Below are 18783 nucleotides of genomic sequence, written 5' to 3' on the forward strand. Positions count from 1 at the left end.
TTTGTAAAGAAGGGAGATAGGGAGAACAGGCTGTTCTCAGTTTTAAAAAAAAATCAAATAACGTTACTGTTTTAATCATTGTAGCTAGCTAGGATAGTTCGTATTTTAATATTATCCGAAAGAGCAAGGCGAAAGAAAACATCAAGTGAGAAGTGGATCCAGATCTTTCGGCTGCAACTAGCTTAGCTACTAGCTAACTCGTAACTGGTTCATCGCTCAAGTTAACGAAGATAACTAGCACAGCTAGTAGTTCGCTTGCTAGCCAAGTGAAACGAGTATTGACATAACAAGCACCGATCAAAGTAAGTTTCTACCAATCGTCTACTGAACTTGTTTCAGACAATGTTTACTTTTTAAAATAGTTTATAGCTAGTTAGCTAGCTAACGTTATTTACGTTGACTAATATTCTGACTCGTTGGGGACGCCAGCCCAACGTTAGATCACACTGCAGGTTCCTTTTTTGTTGTTGTTGCTTACAGGCTGTTTATAGCTAGTTAATTAACTACCGCGAATAGGTAACGTTACTATAGTTTTTGTAGATGTCCCGTCTCTCGTTTGTCTTTCAAACGCAGTGAAGTCAACGCATGTGGTACATTTTCTTTCTTATTAACTGGACGTGTAACGTTATGTTGTGCCTGCAATGTCCACGATATGTTTATTTCGAGCCCGTGGCGTTTTCTTAATTAAAATTATGCATCCAATTATTGGTTAATGCTAACTAACTAGTTGGATCCCACAACTAGCCAACGCTAGCGATCTACAAACTACGTTAAACATTTTGCCAGCTAAATATAATGAATTATTATACAACTAGTTAGTTAAGCACAGATGAAATGGCCAACACGGGTGTATTTCCATCTCCTTGCTTGTGAAGTTTTTCTAACCAGTCCCCTCTCCCCCCCTCCCCTTACACCCTCCCCCCTCCCTTTACAATTTGATCTATCCCCCCCTCTCTTGTCTGTTGCTTGTTCCAAGGAGTTCCAGTGAAGTCAAAATGAGTGCTCCCTCCTCCCAAAAAGTTGTGCTGAAAAGCACCACCAAGCAGTCCCTGAATGAGCGGTGAGACGCGCTACGCACCCTGATAGCACAAAGCGGGGCGAAACAGTGGTACAGACGGCCCTAGTGTGCTCTACTACGGAAGGCCACTGTTGGGGACCTGACCAGACATGGACGCTAGACTGCCCAGGGCTGACGTGTGCTCCGCTCACTCAAAAGGCATGCCGTAGTCAGCATTTGCTGACAAAAAGTTTAACAAACAGAGTTTGGAGTGCAACATGGTGCTCCGGGCCAACCTTTTGTGTGAGCAGCGCACACTTAGACCCAAGGAGAGAGGGTAACGGTGATGCTTGGTAAGGCGACTGCCCTAGAATGGGCACAGGCTGCACTCCTGATATGCCCGGGCACTCCTCTCTGTGTGTCACACAACCCAAAATATACTGTACGTATGGGAGAGGAGAGACCAAACCAATGAAAAGGGGAGGGTGTGCCAAAGCACCCTCCCGCTCCTCTCCAACCCTCTCTACACACACAACTCTCTCTCAACTAAATGACTGTTTGTTTAGCCATTTGTCTCCTCTTCCTCTCTTTGCTACCACTTTAATTTTCAGTTCTCTGTGCTCTGAAGTCTTTCTATAAGACTAGGTGCCCAGTCCTAGCCCGGACGTGACCAACCCCCTCCCCCCCCCTGCCCCCTTCTATTCTCTCTCCCCCTTCTATTCTCATGTGTGGTGTGAGCACAAGGCACGGTCCGGGCTGTAAGTGGCTGGGTTGCCAGATACCCCTCCAGTCCTGGGCCTCCAACCTCCGCCAGGCCTTTTTCGCAGGCGGATGACATCAAAACAAGGTGGCGGGAGGCCTGTAAGTGGCAATCACTCTCCTCTCTTGACATCCTCTTTCTGTTCTCTCCTGCCTTTCTCATTCTTGTCTTCCAATCTGTCCCATCTGTTCCAGTGTTTTTTCTACTGCTTTTTCATCCATCTTTCTACTTTGTTTTACTTTAACCTAAAATGTGCTGAATTGCTTCCAGAAGACATTTTGGGTTGTCAAATACTTAACACTGAGAGAGAGAAACAAAGAGAGTGAGGTGCCAACAAGTGGGGCATTCATAACACACCACAGCTCCTGTGGCCGTGTCCATGGTATGAGAAATGACTTGATTTGGAACCCTCCCTCCCCCTCCGTATCCTCTCTTTCCCTCCTCTTCCCCCTTCTGTCCCGCTCCCCCTCCCCTCCAAAGCTTCACTACCATGCTGAAGAACAAGGCGCCGACAGCGGTGAGTGTGCGAGCCACCATGCAGCAGCAACACATGGCCAGCGCCCGGAACCGTCGCCTCGCCCAGCAGATGGAGAACAGACCCTCTGTGCAGGCCGCCCTGCACCACAAGCAGGTGAGATAAGGTGCTCCATCTCATTTAGTCTTTCTGCAATTCCTCACGTTAAGATGAATTGAGATAGAAACAAATGGGGAGACATCTGAAGCACTAAACGAGTGAGAAGGAGAGAGGAATGGGACAACGGAAACAGGCCATGTTCTATATAAGTGTATGGTGGGAATCGGGAAGAAGGCTTTACACTTGAAATCAGAATATATTGGGAACTTGAAATGCTTGACGCAGACCTGGTAAGAGAGGGGACCGTAGAGCAAAGGTTCATATACAGATCACATAAATGCTGAGTGCTTCACCACCTCCCTATCCCTGCCACTTGGTATCAATCTTCCACCTAACCCTCCCAGAGCCTGAAGCAACGCCTGGGGAAGAGCAACATCCAGGCCAGGCTGGGCCGGCCCATCGGGGCCTTGATGCGGGGGGGTGCTGGAGGCCGGGGATTTTCCATTGGAGGGATGCGGGGGATGACCAGAGGGGGTCTGCGAGGCCGCGGCAGAGGAGGAGCCCTGAGGGGAGCTATGGCTCTGAGAGGTGAGCATTTGGTATCACACAGCAAAGCCTATTTGGATTGATATTTTGGTACTATGTTAGACCTGAAAATGTTGGCCTCATAAATTGTTGAAAGACTACGACAAGGACCGTTTTCTCTGAAATGTTCTACCCTGGGGCTGGAATATACTTTCCACAGCTTTTATGTTGGCCTTGTACTTTTTTGCATAGGGGAAAGGCACATTTAGTTATTTTAAGGGGTGACTTCATCTGTAAACTAGCTTGAACAAATGCCCTCTGCTGAGTTGAATGGAATACCCCAGCTGTCTGTCCAGGTGGAGCTGTCAATCAAAGTATGGCTTCACCCCCTGGTTTACTGTCCATCCCCTCAACCTGAGGGAATGTGGCTTTCAATCATGTAACTCCACTCTCCATAAACCCCCTGCTGTCCTGATTGGCCTGGCATCTTAGCAACTGTTGTGCAACTGAACATGTGGTGACGGATCTAGCAGCTGCACTGTCCCTACTTATCCACACAGTCACCCCACACCCATTTCTACACACTCCTGGTGGAGGGGATTGATTTCAGAAACCATTTAGAATAAAACAATAAAATAATGAAGGTAATACTTCAAGTGAAATTAATTTAAATAATCCTGATGTCTAAACGTTGGCTTTAATTTATCCGTGTTTATGTAATTGTGCCGATACAACATGTGCACTGCCGTCGCATATCTGTTGCATACCGGCATTCTGTAAAAAAAAAAAAAAATCCCAATCTTGGTCATAGCATTTGAAGTTATATTAGTGCATTTACGGTCTCGCTAATTGTTATTCCGTCAGAATACCTCATGCCTAACTAGAACGGAAGTAGGTGATTCGAGAGAATACATGGGCAAACACCTTGACCCTGTCTGTCAAGGCTAACTTAAAACAAGATGGAGTACAGTTGCGAAGCAACATTATTTTTTTTGCCCCCCCCCCCCCTCATAGAATTGGAATACTTTAGCTGTTTTAGTTAGGTGTGGCTGAGATGGGGGTGAATGATAAGCTTGCAGAAGGTTCTTGTATTCACTTGACAACTTTGTTCTTAAACTGAAATCTGATAGTTCAATTCCTAAATGCTAACTTATCAACCTTCAGCTAAGTCGCTAGCTAACTGTTCCTTTATTTCATCCTGTGTTATGATAGGGAATCGCCTTGTCCCAGGCATGGGCCAGATGCGTGGCAGAGGGGGTCCAGGCCGGGTGGCCCACCGTAGGGGGATGCGTCAGAGAGGAGGGTTTGCTGGTCGTGGAGGTGCCTTCGGAAGAGGAGTGGGAGTCAGGGGTATGGAGCTGGGATGATTTAAATCTGTATATTGACATGTCACAATCTACCTCAAGTTTCTTGTTTACATGAACATTTGTGCAGCAGCCATTTTGTTAACGCATTGTGATTCTATCGTAGTTTGGTTGGTGTTGTTGACCACCATCTCTCTGCCTCCAGGACGAGGCGGTCTGCGTGGGCGTGGTAGCTTTGCCGGCAGGGGTGGTGGCCGCGGTCGTGGGGGGGCAAGAGGAGGCCGGGGCAGGGGAGGTGGCCCAGGGATGACCCGCGAGCAGCTGGACAACCAGCTTGACGCCTACATGTCCAAGACCAAGGGCAACCTGGACGCTGAGCTGGATGCGTACATGGCCCAGGCTGACCCAGAGGGCATGGAGTGAACCTGGACATCCACCACGAGAGCAGGGACTCCTTCAACAGACCCCTTAGTGAGACAGTACTGATAACATGGTGACATGGAGAGAAGCTTGTTTAGTGCTATTACTCCACACAAACGTAATGATAAACGCACATACGTAAACTCTGAGTGCACTGTCTCGCACTACATGGCTAAAATTTTAGATGTGATCACAACCTCGGGCTTAAATATGAAACCTGCTTACTCACTGACACACATGCATACAAACTCACTCTAAAATGTTGGGCCTATGAAGAGAACTGTTTGAAATGGACTGTTTCCCTGAATTTGGATTTGACCATTCTATCAGTATCAGTGCAACGTAGACACACCTGCGGTTTTAAACCCTTTTTCTGTATGTGCAAGTGTGCATGAAGAATGCAAATATCTTCAACTTGAATGGATGACACTGACCAAACTAGAGACTTGAAGAACCAATATTATCAATGTTCCTGAAAGGCCTGCATTTTGGACCAGAATCTCTCCTGTCATAATCTGTTTTGATGCTGAATTGGACTATTACTGAACTTTGCATCTATGTCCAAATTCCTTTTTTCGGGAAGGAACCATGCCCCCCCCCCCAGCGCCATAATCATGTCCAGCTAGCATCCACTTATCATATTTCGTAAACCTATTTTTTTACTACCATGTTTTTGTTAGGATTTGTATTTAGCAATGGATGCTCATTTTATTGTTTTAGAAGTAATGTACATCGACTTGACTCTCGAGTAAAAAAAAATCGAAAGAAAATGACCAGGGGAATTCTAGAGAAATCATTCTGTTTTTCTCCAATTTCATGCCTCCAACTTAACTTAAGCTTTGCTTCTGGTGAATTGAAGTATGTTGATGTCTTCAGTTGATATTCCCCTAACAGCATTGTATGGATGCTAGACATACCAAATAAGCAACTACACAAGGAGGTGCAAAATATTTCCATCAAGTTGCAAATGTGTGAGTGGTCTTCCCTCCTGGTGTCAATTGTATACATTTGAAATGGTCTTTAAGCTGTGGTTGTTGTACACAACACTCCAATGAAGTGAGTGAAAAATATTTTCAGATTGATTGTGTCCATCTGGATGAAACGATCTAAACTCCAATTTCTATGTAATTCCTTCTGTTACCTGGTTAGTGTCATAGAAAAGAGAATAAACTTTATATTGTCATCTTCTCTTAACATAGTTGTTGTTTTGAATATTGGTTCCATCATGTATTCTCTCAAGACTAATTCACTTGGCTTTTTGGCTAAATCACCATTTACACTCACCACCATTTACACTCATTTTCACAAAAATGGATCTCTCCTACAGCGAGCGTGGTATCATTGGTGCCAGCCGCACTAGATCCAGTTTCTCAAACCGACACCCTCCTGGGATTTTACGCATGACAGTATAGGGTTTTTACCAAGCATGGTGCGACAAACAAACATCCAGTCACCGGCAGTCCTGTAGCCGAAAACACCTTATTGATGAAAGAGGTTGAAGGAGAATGCAAGAATCATGCAAGCTGACAGGCGGGCCACAAACTCACACACAATGATTTGTAGAGACCTGATCATATATCAATGTCTCTGATATGTTAAGACTTTACCATAAGTTTCTCCGTAGTAATTGTAATCACTCTATGGTACAACATTGCATTGTGGTTGTGATTAGCATTGTTTTTGTTCTTGAACACTCCCTATTCACTTGTAATTAAAATGGCTCGACTCATGGCTTAATCACAAAGCAATTACTAAATACTGAACAAAAATATAAATGCAACATGCAACAATTTCAAAGATTTTACTGAGTTAAAGTTCATAAGGAAATCAGTCAATTGGAATAAATTAATTAGGCCCTAATCACATGACTGAGAATACAGATATGCATCTGTTAGTCACAGATACTTAAGTGAAGCGGTGTGAAAACCAAGTAAGTATCTGGTATGACCATTTGCCTCATGCAGCGTGACATATCTTCTTCACATAGATTTGGTTGTGGGACAATGGTTGTGGAATGGCTGTGTGAAGGTGCTGGATATTGGCAGGTACATTGTCAATCCAGAGCATCCCGAACATGTTCAATAGGTGACATGTCTGGTGTGTATGTATTTTCAGCTTCCAGGAATTGTGTACAGATCCTTACATGGGGCTGTGGATTATAATGCTGAAACATGGGGTGATGGCGGCAGATGAATGGCACGACAATGGGCCTCAGGATCTCGTCACGGTATCTGTGTGCATTCAAATTGCTATATATAAAATGCATTTGTATTTGTTGTCCGTAGCTTATGCCTGCCCCGACCATAACCACACCGCCTCCATGGGGCGCTCTGTTCACAATGTTGTCATCAGCAAACCGCTCGCCCATACAAAGCCATACACGTGGTCTGTGGTTGAGAGGTCGGTTGGACGTACTGCCAAATTCTCTAAAACGATGTTGGTAAAGAAAAGAACATTAAATTCTCTGGCGACAGCTCTGGTCGACATTTCTGCAGTCAGCATGCCAATTGCACGGTCCCTCAACACTTGAGATATCTTTGACATTGTGTTGTGTGACAAAACTGCACATTTTAGAGTGGCCTTTTATTGTTCCCATCATAAGGTGCACCTGTGTAATGATCCGTCTGTTTAATCAGCTTCTTGATATGCCACACCTGTCAGGTGGATGGATTATCTTGGCAAAGGAGAAATGCTCACTAACAGGGATGTAAACACATTTTATGCACAACATTTGAAATAAACTTTTTGCGCTTATGGAACATTTCTGTGATATTTTATTTCAGTTCATGAAACATGGGACCAACATTTTACATCTATTTTTGAGAGAAGTAAACTTTTTGTGCGCATGGAACATTTCTGGGATCTTTGTTTTCAGCTCATGGAACATGGGACCAATACTTTTCATGTATTATTTTTTTTGTTTGTTGTAACAGGTAATAAATACATAATTACAGGGTTACTACCCAAGCTACGCTATAAATTATCTTTGTTAAGTGCCTAATGGCCTACTTATTGGTAGATCTGATGATTTTGAATATTCATATAACAAGAATATCCATGCATTTCAATATTTGCATAAGATATACACTCCCCTATGTATTTATTTGGACAGTAAAGCTAAAACCTTTAATTTGGCTCTATATGAGGTGACAGTATAGAATGTCAAATGTTAGTATTTTTTTCATTCATACAAGTATTTGGACAAATTCACTTATAGGCTATTCATTACAAGTTGGTCCCATAGTCCTAGCACGCAACGACTACATCAAGCTTGTGACTCTACAAATTTGTTGGATGCATTTACAGATTGTTTTGGTTTTGTTTCACATTATGTTGTGCCCAATATAAATTAATGGTAAATAATATATTTTGCCATTTTGGGTCACTTTAATTGTAAATATGAATAGAATATGTTGCTGAACTTCTATATTGATGTGGATGCTACCATGATCACAGATAATCACAAATTAATTGTGAATATAATGAGTGAGAAATTTAAAGAGGCGTAAATATCATACCCCCCCAAATGCTAACCTCCCCGTTAATGTTAATGTTGAGAGGTTAGCATGTTTTGAGGGCATGATCTTTGTGCATCTGTAACTTTCTCACTCATCATTATTCAAAATGTATTAATGATTATCCATAATCATTGTAGCATCTGCATTAATGTAGAAGTGTTCAGAAACATTTTATATTCTTAATAAAATAGCTCCAAAATGACACATCATTGACTATTAATTTCAGTTGAGCACGCCTTAATCCGAAACATAACCAAAACTAACTGCATCCAACCAGTTTGTAGTCACAAGCTTGAGGTAGTCATTGTGTGCTAGGAATATAGGACAAAATACTAAACTTTTGACATAAATGTAATACAATATAAGTTGAATTTGTCCAAACACTTTTGATACCTTCAAATGGGGGTACAAGATACATAAAGTGCTTCCATTTCTAAACAGTAAAACAGATATGTATGAAAATACCCTCAAAAAAGGTGGCAGACAGCCTCATATAAAACATTCGATCTCAAATCCAGATTTTCTGTCCAAATACGCAGGGGAGTCTGAGCTTGATATAGGGGGGCATTGAGGTAGGAAGAGTGTCTCCTACTTGCCCTCCAACAACACACTTCTAGCAGCATCTGGTCTCCCATCCAAGGGTCAATGGTCATCAAAACGAGAAGAATTTTATACATTTGCAATTAAGTTGGGTTATTGGGTAGTTGTACTTAGTAGGCAAAGTGCTTCATATTTGACTAACCTAGTTGACAAATATCACTTCAATGACAAAGAATGCAAATGCTAAATCACTATTGGCATTTAGATTTTAAGGTGTCAAATCCATCTGTCATACTTTTTGTTGAAGTGGTTTTTGTATCTACAGTACCAGTCAAAAGTTTGGACACACCAACTCATTCTAAAGTTTTTCTTTATTTGTACTATTTTCTACATTGTAGAATAATAGTGAAGACATCAAAACAATGAAATAACACATTTGGAATCATGTAGTAACCCAAAAAGTGTGTTAAACAAATTAAAATATTTGTTATATTTGAGATTATTCAAAGTAGCCAACCACTCTTCAAGTGCTGTCGCAAAAACCATCAAGCGCATTATGAAATTGGCTTTCATAAGGACCGCCACAGGAAAAGAAGAACCAGAGTTACCTCTGCTGCAGAGGATATGTTCATTAGAGTTACCATAAATAACAGACACATCTCAACATGAACTGTTCAGAGAAGACTGCGTGAATCAGTCCTTCATGGATCGAATTTCTGCAAAGAAACAACTACTAAAGAACACGGATGAGATGGAGAGACTTGCTTGGGCCAAGAAACACAAGAAAAGGAAATTAGACCGGTGGAAATCTGTCATTTGTTCTGATGAGTCCAAATTTGAGATTTTTGGTTCCAACCTCTGTGTCTTTGTGAGTTGCAGAGTAGGTGAATGGATGAACTCTGCATGTGCGGATCCCACCGTGAAGCATGGAGGAGGAGGTGTGATGGCGCGGGGGTGCTTTGCTGGTGACAATGTCTGTGATTTATTTATACTTCAAGACACACTTAATCAGCATGGCTACCAGAGCATTCTGCAGCGATACGCCATCCCATCTGGTTTGCGCTTAGTGGGACTATAATTTATTTTTCAACAGGACAATAACCCAACACACCTCCAGGCTGAGTAAGGGCTATTTGACCAAGAAGGAGAGTGATGGAGTGCTGCATGAGATGACCTGGCATCCACAATCACCCGACCTCAACCTAATTGAGATGGTTTGGGATGAATGCTCAGCATATGTTGGAAAAGCATTCCAGGTGAAGCTGGTTGAGAGAATGCCAAGAGTGTGCAAAGCTGTCATCAAAGCAAAGGGTGGCTACTTTGAAGAATCTGTGAAAAAAGAAGAAACCCGCACACTGCTCTTGATTGTATCACTGCTCTTTAATAAGCTTTACATGTCGGCCTCAGGGACTTCTTCAGAGATTTTCGAAGCTCTGAGGAAGGCCGTGTGGCCTATTTGTAAAGCTTATTAAAGAGCAGATACCATCAAGAGCAGTGTGTGGGTCTCTTATTTTTTCTCATTTTATTCAACTGTTACCATTCACCTGAATAAAAGATAGCTCAGATGTGAATTTTACTTTGAAGAATCTAAAAAATATTTTGATTTGTTTAACATTTTTATGGTTACTACGTGATTCCATGTGTTATTTCATAGTGTTGATGTCTTCACTATTATTCAATAATAGTACAATAGTACAAATAAAGAAAAACCCTTGAATGAGTAGGCGATTCCAAACTTCTGACTGGTACTGTATGTATTTGAACATTAATCGAAAGAAAGTTAAAATGTAACAAGTAACTATATTTGTTAGATTTCAGGAAAATATTTAGCAGAGGATGGTTTCGATCCATCGACCTCTGGGTTATGGGCCCAGCACGCTTCCGCTGCGCCACTCTGCTACTGTTGATATAGCAAGATCCTAGCTATTTATTCAGTTTTTCTGATGGCGGTCTGCACGCCGGCGTTGTGTTTTTGCAGTTAGCAACAGGTAGTTAGTTCCATTTTGGGCCCTGACTTCCGTCCATAGCTGTACTCCATCTAGTAGTCTAGCTGACCGGCGTTGGATGCTGGTGATTTCTCTGTGAATATCTACATTAAAACATCAAAACGTCGTACGCAATGAGGTAATTTCATGCATTTGATAAGACCGTAATGTTGGACTATATCTATACAGTATCCAATTATAAAAGAGTTATAGACATATGGAATTTAAAGGGGTGGTTTAGAGGTGGTTGCATTATTTGCTAGTTTACGTGTAGCGTGCTAACGTTAGCCCAGCTAGCCCACTTTGTTAGCCTGGTGGCCTGTATCATAGCTTATCTGATGACTAACTAGATGGGTAGCTACAATAGCTATCTACAGAGATATCCATCAACTATCTTGATAACTAGTGTATGATTTGCTAGCTAGCGCCCTTCATTAGCTACCTAGCTAAACGTGCTTTGTTTTGTCTAAGTAAAATCAATGGACGAATGAATGAACAAACAGTCAGTAGCTATTCATGCTATGCTATAGTAGCAGCTAGCTAGTCATCTGGCTAGCTGCTGCTGCTTCTAACACAATTTAGTTAATGTGGTAATTGCCATCACTCAACTAACTATATTAATAATGTAATCAATTTCAGAGGCGATAGGGGCAGGGGCCGTGGTGGCCGGTTCGGCTCACGTGGAGGACTGGTGCAAGGGTGAGTAGCCAGTTAGCCAGTTGCTAACATAATAATGCCCACAACTGTAAATTTAACCTGTCCATTGTATGATTTAGGCCTATGAGATTCAAGATTCATGAGGTCACTTTGCCAACTGAAATTCATAGAAGAATGTCTGGCACAATATAAGATGCATTGATGTTTCCTTGTCCGTTGTTTCAGGTATCGGCCATTTGTCCCCCACATTCCCTTTGACTTCTATGTGGTGAGTATTTGCCACTATGCCAAGCATCCTTCCCATACTCATGCACCAAGGGTTACGTTGAAGCGGTGCAGAATGTAGCTCACATGAATTGAAATAAACAAAGAGTATGACCATAAAGACAGATTATAATCAATGGATATCAGCTCACATACACACACACACACAATGATCTAGTAATGCTCTAGTCGAAACAACAGGGATCTTGTCAAAGTAATACAGTAGCGCAGATAGGGATGTCGAGTGGACAGTGCTAAGTTGTCTCTCTGGTTCCCCCAGTGTGAGATGGCCTTCCCCAGAGTAAAGCCAGCAGCGGATGAGACTGCCTTTAGTGAGTGTCTACTGAAGAGGAACCAGGACCTCAGTCCTACACCCGCAGAGCAGGTAAAGAACACATACATTCTCTCTCTCTTAAACATTCAACACACTTCCCTCGGTCAAACCATGCTCGCTGGATCATTTCAGTCAAACTGTTGTATGCACAGAGCGACATATTCCTTTCAGCTATGTGTTAAAAAACACTCCTACACTATGCCACCATAGAAGTCTTTCAGTTGACTCCATGCAAACTCTCTGCTCTGACTTTCAGTCCTCTATCTTGTCCCTGGTCACCAAGATCAACAACGTCATCGACAACCTCATCGTCGCCCCCGGCAACTTTGAAGTGGTGAGTTCCAGAGCTTGGTAGAGATTAGCGTGCCAAAATGGATATGCATCTGTATTGGATAACATATTTAGCCATGTACAATAACAATGGGAATTGCTTTCTCCTCTCATTCCAGCAAATTGAAGAGGTACGTCAGGTAGGCTCATACAAGAAAGGCACCATGACAACGGGACACAACGTCGCTGACTTGGTGGTCATCCTCAAGATCTTGCCCACATGTGAGTTGTGTGTGTGTGACCCAACAAAGCAAAGCCCAGTTGTACATTCATTAACTGGTCTTCAAATGTCAGCATAGTGTCTCAGATGTTGATTGCTGCACAGCATTTTGCATCTTTGCTGGGTTATAATATGAATTAGTCCTCATTCTGGACTGTATTTCCCAGAGCAGCCATTTTTGAAATTGCATCTATTGGTTGTGCTGAACCCCCATAATGTAAGTTCTCTCTCTTGCAGTGGAGGCCGTCGCAGCTCTCGGCAACAAAGTGGTGGAGACCCTTCGCACACAAGACCCTGCTGAAGGTGACCTATATTACACAGTTACGTTTGTTTTCATGTAGCCACAGTGAAACATCAGTCACAGAAGTTAGATTTAGCTTTCAATGGCATACATTTTACTCATATTTAGCTTTATTAGTTTGTCATGCCATGTTGTTTAGTGATGAATTCATACAAAAGTAGAAGGATAATGCAGGCACACTGGGTAATGGGGTATTCTCGATCTTCAGTGGTTATGATCTAATGTTGCCAAGTGACTGCCGCTCTGTGTCCTAGTTCTCTCCATGCTGACCAATGAGACAGGCTTTGAGATCAGCTCTGCCGATGCCACAGTGAAAATCCTCATCACCACCGTTCCCCCCAACCTGCGCAAGCTGGACCCCGAACTGCACTGTACGTGCAGACAGAAACCCACACACAAACACGCAGTACAATGTGATAGAATGTAAACATGAGCTGCAACATAAGTACACTCATAGAGCTACAGAAATAAGTCAAAACACTCACATAGATTCACTGGGATTGGCAAACAGCTTGCATGCATACCATGCATGCCATACATAAGCATTCATTGTAGACTGGAGGAAGAGTGTGTGTGTGTGTGTCTTAAAGTAGATGGTCCCAGGACTGAGTTTGGGAAACACTGCTGTAAGTGGTCACATTGGTGTTGATCTTGATATGGTCTCTTTCTCCCCAGTGGACATCAAGGTGCTGCAGAGTGCTCTGGCCGCCATCCGCCATGCCCGCTGGTTTGAGGAGAACGCCTCCCAATCTACGTAAGTCACCGTTTTACCCTTAACCTTTTAGAATTTTACCACTCACCTGGTTTACCCTCCCAAACCGATATCTCCTCAGAATGTGTTCCAAGTTTTTGTAGTAGGTCCTTACACCTCAGGCTTCTTTTTTTTTTTTTTCACGTCAAGGAGGAATAGAGGGAGGCTTTTTAATCTAAATGTTTCAGTTATCATGGCCTTTGTCTTGAAAAATACTGTCTCCCTTCAAGGATCAAGTTGGCGCCGACTAACTTGATCCTTTAACTTAAGAGTCTTACTCATGTCCTGTTTGCTGCTGTTATTTAGGGTGAAAGTGCTGATTCGCCTGCTGAAGGATCTGAGGGTGCGTTTCCCCGGGTTCGAGCCTCTCACCCCCTGGATCCTGGATCTACTGGTGAGTCCATTGCACTGACCATAGTTGCACTGGATGTACTGGTTTGGTCACTACACCTACCATTATCACGACTCGGCACTTAACATGTGATACTAGTAAGCCCACTGCATTCACCGTAGTTATGCTAATGTTCAGTTATACTGGATATACTGGTAAAGACGCTACGCCTACCATTAACACAACTACTGGTGAATCAATAGCATGTGATACTGGTGAACGTTGGCACTTGGAGAGGCATGATAATGGATGATTTAGCTATTCATTTGTTGTGGATTACCACACACAGAGCAAGTCCCCTGGCTAATATGTTTTGTCTGATTTTCTGTCGTTGCTATCGTATTGACCCAAACTGAAAGCTTGTATCGCATCACTTCAAATCTAAAGGATGTTTAAGAAATGAAAAGCATTTCATGTGTGTCTTCTCAGGGTCATTCTGCAGTCATGAATAACCCCTCCAGACAGCCCTTGTCACTCAATGTGGCTTACAGGTGAGCCTCCCCATTCCCTCAGTCAGTGCTCGATGTATCTGAGGTTGTTTTCTTATGACTTACTATTAGATATAGTACGTTTTTCTGTTATACATGTATTTCGTACCACATTCCACTATCATTTTGTATTAGACACCGATATTTCCTTAAGTGTATGCACCAAGTTGTTTTTCAACTGGAGGTGTCTTTGTTGACAGTGTCTCAATTTATGAAACGTTGCTGGCGGTGCCTATTTTTGCAATCGGAAAGTATTCAGACCCTTTTCCACATTTTGTTACGTTACCGACTTATTCTAAAATGGATTAAATTAATAAATGTTTCCAATCTACACACAATACCATATAATGATGAAGCAAAAACAGGTTGTTGAATTATTTTTGCTAATTTGTAATAAAAAAAATAATAATAAAAAAAAAATAGAAAACAGAAAACCCTTATTTACATAAGCATGCAGACCCTTTGCTATGGCACTCGAAATTGAGCTCAGGTGCATCCTGTTTCCATTGATCATCCTTTAGATGTTTCTACAACTTGATTGGAGTCCACCTGTGGTAAATTCAATTGATTGGACATGATTTGGAAAGGCACACACCTGTCTATATAAGGTCCCACAGTTGACCGTGCATGTCAGAGCTAAAACCAAACCACAAGGTCAAAGGAGTTGTCCATTGTGTTGAGGCATAGATCTGGGGATGGGTACCAAAAAATGTCTGCAGCAATGAAGTCCCCAAGAACACAGTAGCCTCCATCATTCTTAAATGGAAGAAGTTGGGAACCATCAAGACTCTTCTTAGAGCTGGCTTCCTGGCCAAACTGAGCAATCGGGGGAGAAGGGCCTTGGTCAGGGAGGTGACTAAGAATCCGATGGTCACTCTGACAGAGCTCCAGCGTTCCTCTGTAGAGATGGGTAAACCTTCCAGAAAAACAACCATCTCTGCAGCACTCCACCAATCAGGCTTTTATGGTTGAGTGGCCAGACGGAAGCCACTCCTCAGTAAAAGGCACATGACCGCCCGCTTGGAGTTTGCCAAATGGCGCCTAAAGGACAGACCACGAGAAACAAGATTCTCTTGTCTGATGAAACCAAAATTGAACTCTTTGGCCTGAATGCTAAGTGTCATGTCTGGAGGAGTCCTGGCACCATCCCTACGGTGGTGGCAGCATCATACTGTATTGATGTTTTTCAGCGGCAGGGACTGGGAGACAAGTCAGGATTGAGGGAAAGATGAGCGGAGCAAAGTACAGAGGGATCCTTCATGAAAACCTGCTCCAGAGCGCTCAGGGCCTCAGATGGGGGCTAAGGTTCACCTTCCAACAGGACAACGACCCTAAGCACACAGCCAAAACAATGCAGGAGTGGCCCAGCCAAAGCCCGCACTTGAACCTGATCGACCATCTCTGGAGAGACCTGAAAATAGCTGTGCAGGAACGCTCCCCATCCAACCTTAGAGTTTGAGAAGATCTGCAGAGAATAATGGGAGAAATACAGGTGTGCCAAGCTTGTAGCGTCATACCCAAGAAGACTCAAAGCTGTAATCGCTGCCAAAGTTACTTCAACAAAGTACTGAGTAATGGGTCTGAATACTTATGTAAAATGTAATGTTTCCGTTTTTTATTTTATATACATTTACAAAAAAATATATAACCTGTTTTTGCTTTGTCATTATGGGCTATGGTGTGTAGATTGATGAGGGGGAAAACTATTTAATAATTTACTGTAACGTAACAAAATGTAATAGTCTGAATACTTTCTGAATGCACTGTGTATATTTTCCCTTAAACGTACCACGCCCTTCCCTTGGAGTAAACTAATGGACAACAACACTTAGGCTTCTACTTCCAGTTTATACATACTATATAGTTATTTTGTTTGTTTTTCGTCCCATCCTTCTGAAAGTGAGATGTTGTAATCTGAATAAAGGGAAAAAGGCCATTCTTGATTCTTCATTTTTGTTTGTTGCTCATTTCAGGCGCTGCCTACAGATGTTAGCCGCTGGACTTTTCCTGCCAGGCTCAGTAGGCATCACTGACCCCTGTGAGAGTGGAAACTTCCGGGTGCACACCGTCATGACCCTCGAGCAGCAGGTAATCATTTCGCTTTAGGTGCCTTCATGGTGCAGGGGTGGGGAACCAGTGACAGGGTTTGCGCCAGCACTAAAACACTAAATTCATTTCCGTGATCATATGTGTTTGGTTAGGATTATTGTCAGATGAATCACATTGAGGTATGTGAATTGAAAGTGTGTGTATGTTTGTTTTGTAGGACATGGTGTGTTTCACTGCTCAGACATTGGTGAGGGTGCTCTCTCATGGAGGGTACAGGAAAATCCTGGGCCTGGAGGGTGATGCCAGCTGTGAGTCTCTCATTCTCTCGCGTGTGCTCACACACACACGCACACACACACACACCAATTTCTCAAAGTAAACATTAAACAAATCTACCTTACTCTCCCAGACCTGGCTTCGGAAATGTCCACCTGGGACGGCGTGATCGTCACACCCTCCGAGAAGGCCTACGAGAAGCCGCCAGAGAGGAAGGAAGAGGAGGATGAGGCGCTGGAGGAAGGAGGAGATGTTGAGGATGAAAGCATGGAGACACAGGAATGAGAAGACCCGGAAGGTGGTGAGCTGCCAGGTACCAGTAGCCAGTCAAAAAAAACAGGCTCATTACCAGGCTAGCTAGCTGCCTAGCTTGTTACAGCTCCTACAGTAGCTTTGTTAGGGCTTTAGCTAACTTAAACCATAGTTAGCTAGAATCGTAACGTTCTATAAATTAGCCTACTTTGCATAGATGCTAGTTGAAAATCTCATTGAGTTAACAAAATCAACATAACTTTTTGTTTATGGAAAGAAGTCATTGTAATTCCAAGTCATAACAAAGTAAACTATGTAGCCAACTAGCAGTGCTGCCACACATCAACTCACCAGCAAGAGAGACTAGCCAGTAATAGTACTGCATGGTGCCATAGTGCATAGCACCATCTACTATATCAGTGTTATTGGCAAAAATTCAGCAAAATCAACTCCGCTTTACACAGATTATAATAGGAGAGGGTTTGTGAAGGATACTATTTTGTCTTTGAGAACCACCCCAAGTTCAAATTCAATTCTAACCCTGTGGGCAGAGTGATGGTTGTGCCAGATATCCTCTCTAGTAAGACAAAAAGGTCAAGGGTTAATGGGAGACAGGCAGCGCCATCAGCGTTGCGAGTGACAGAAGGCCAAATGGTGTTAGTGGTGGGATCCAATTCACCCTTTTACCCATACAATGTGCTCTTAGACTTAACAACATTTTATTTTTCTCTTGTTGCCATCCAGAGGATCCTGTGCCACGTCTTTTAAACAATCGTTTACCCCTGACCCTTTTGGAAACCCTTCACTCGCCCATTTGTCCTTCATTGAAGTTCATGTCCACTAATCATGAATTGACTGCATTGACCTGGACCAAAGTGCGCCAACTGGACGGACAGACTTGCATATAGACTGTTACTGGTCCCTCAACGCCCTCAACAAAAATTCAATTCATGATCTTCTCAAAAGTGGCGGGTGTCACTATCAAATTGTATTCCGTGTGTTTGTGTGGTTTTTACTTTGTAACAGCAATGATGACTAAATTAAACAACTTCTTTATTTTAATCTGCCTCTTTATGTAAATGTATACATTTAGAAATGCATATCCCTATTTTCAAATGTGTGGCTGGATGGATGGGTGGAATACATATGCCCCATGCTTGTGCTTCATTTTTAGATCTGGTCATAGAATGTGTAATTACCTCCACAGAACCAGTCTGTACCCCAAATTTGACAAACTTGTTAATGTTTTATTTGATATTTTATTGAAGCACAGTTCAAATTAAATGCTGTTTTGCAGTTCAGATTTAAGATACTAAGATACTTCTGGAAAATGCCTGGATCTTTCAAATGGTCTCATAGAGATTCTGTGAAATGACTAGAGGGGATATGTCACTAAACCCTCAAAGTCCATAATAGGGTGAAAATGACATCCATCTTGGTCAGGAAGAAGTCCAAAACCAGTCAAATTGGAATGAATGGCAGTAGGGGCAATGGTGTGGTGTTACCTGCTTCTACTTATGCAGGAACATAAAAGTAAGGCATGGGATGTATCATAAATTGTAATGGTATTATAGTCAACATAAAATGCTGTCATATAGTTATAAATACAGTTTATACAGGTTTTATACACATTTTCTAAATAAATAGTCCCTATCGTCAACTGATTTCAGCCAATGAATGGCTGTGGATTGACTGCATTGTTTGAATGAAATGTTGGCATATTGGCAGTTAATTTGACAAATGTATGGAATACTTCCTCTAAAACTAAATGCAGATACATTTTTCAAATTCATTGTTTTACACTATCCATTCACCGCACTGGAAAGCCATGGTTGACCAACTATTCT

The 18783-nt window shown here is 42.5% G+C and overlaps 2 protein-coding genes across 4 annotated transcripts; both read left to right on the top strand.

The window, feature by feature from the left end:
- Positions 1-65: 65 nt before the first annotated feature.
- Positions 66-5774, top strand: LOC139392303 (chromatin target of PRMT1 protein-like). Of its 3 annotated transcripts, none has more exons than XM_071140199.1 (6): positions 66-302; positions 977-1858; positions 2238-2388; positions 2736-2919; positions 4069-4206; positions 4366-5774. In XM_071140199.1, the coding sequence occupies exons 3-6, from the start codon at positions 2248-2250 to the stop codon at positions 4581-4583; spliced, it is 681 nt and encodes a 226-aa protein (XP_070996300.1). In that variant the 5' UTR covers positions 66-302; positions 977-1858; positions 2238-2247; the 3' UTR covers positions 4584-5774. The 3 variants fall into 3 exon arrangements, with proteins under 3 accessions (XP_070996300.1, XP_070996298.1, XP_070996299.1); XM_071140197.1 differs by having other exon boundaries at positions 977-1060; XM_071140198.1 differs by having other exon boundaries at positions 977-1060; positions 4087-4206.
- Positions 5775-10535: 4761 nt separating this feature from the next.
- LOC139392301 (interleukin enhancer-binding factor 2 homolog) lies at positions 10536-17998 on the top strand. The gene is made up of 15 exons (XM_071140195.1): positions 10536-10762; positions 11263-11322; positions 11506-11548; positions 11825-11929; positions 12135-12212; positions 12328-12430; positions 12666-12731; positions 12984-13100; positions 13405-13483; positions 13787-13874; positions 14301-14362; positions 16333-16447; positions 16626-16716; positions 16818-16997; positions 17681-17998. Exons 1-14 carry the CDS (start codon positions 10758-10760, stop codon positions 16967-16969), a joined length of 1164 nt encoding a protein of 387 aa, XP_070996296.1. The 5' UTR covers positions 10536-10757; the 3' UTR covers positions 16970-16997; positions 17681-17998.
- The last annotated feature ends 785 nt before the right edge of the window (positions 17999-18783 follow it).

This window comes from Oncorhynchus clarkii, chromosome 32 (genome assembly GCF_045791955.1).
Source record: "Oncorhynchus clarkii lewisi isolate Uvic-CL-2024 chromosome 32, UVic_Ocla_1.0, whole genome shotgun sequence".
Classification (NCBI taxonomy): domain Eukaryota; kingdom Metazoa; phylum Chordata; class Actinopteri; order Salmoniformes; family Salmonidae; genus Oncorhynchus; species Oncorhynchus clarkii.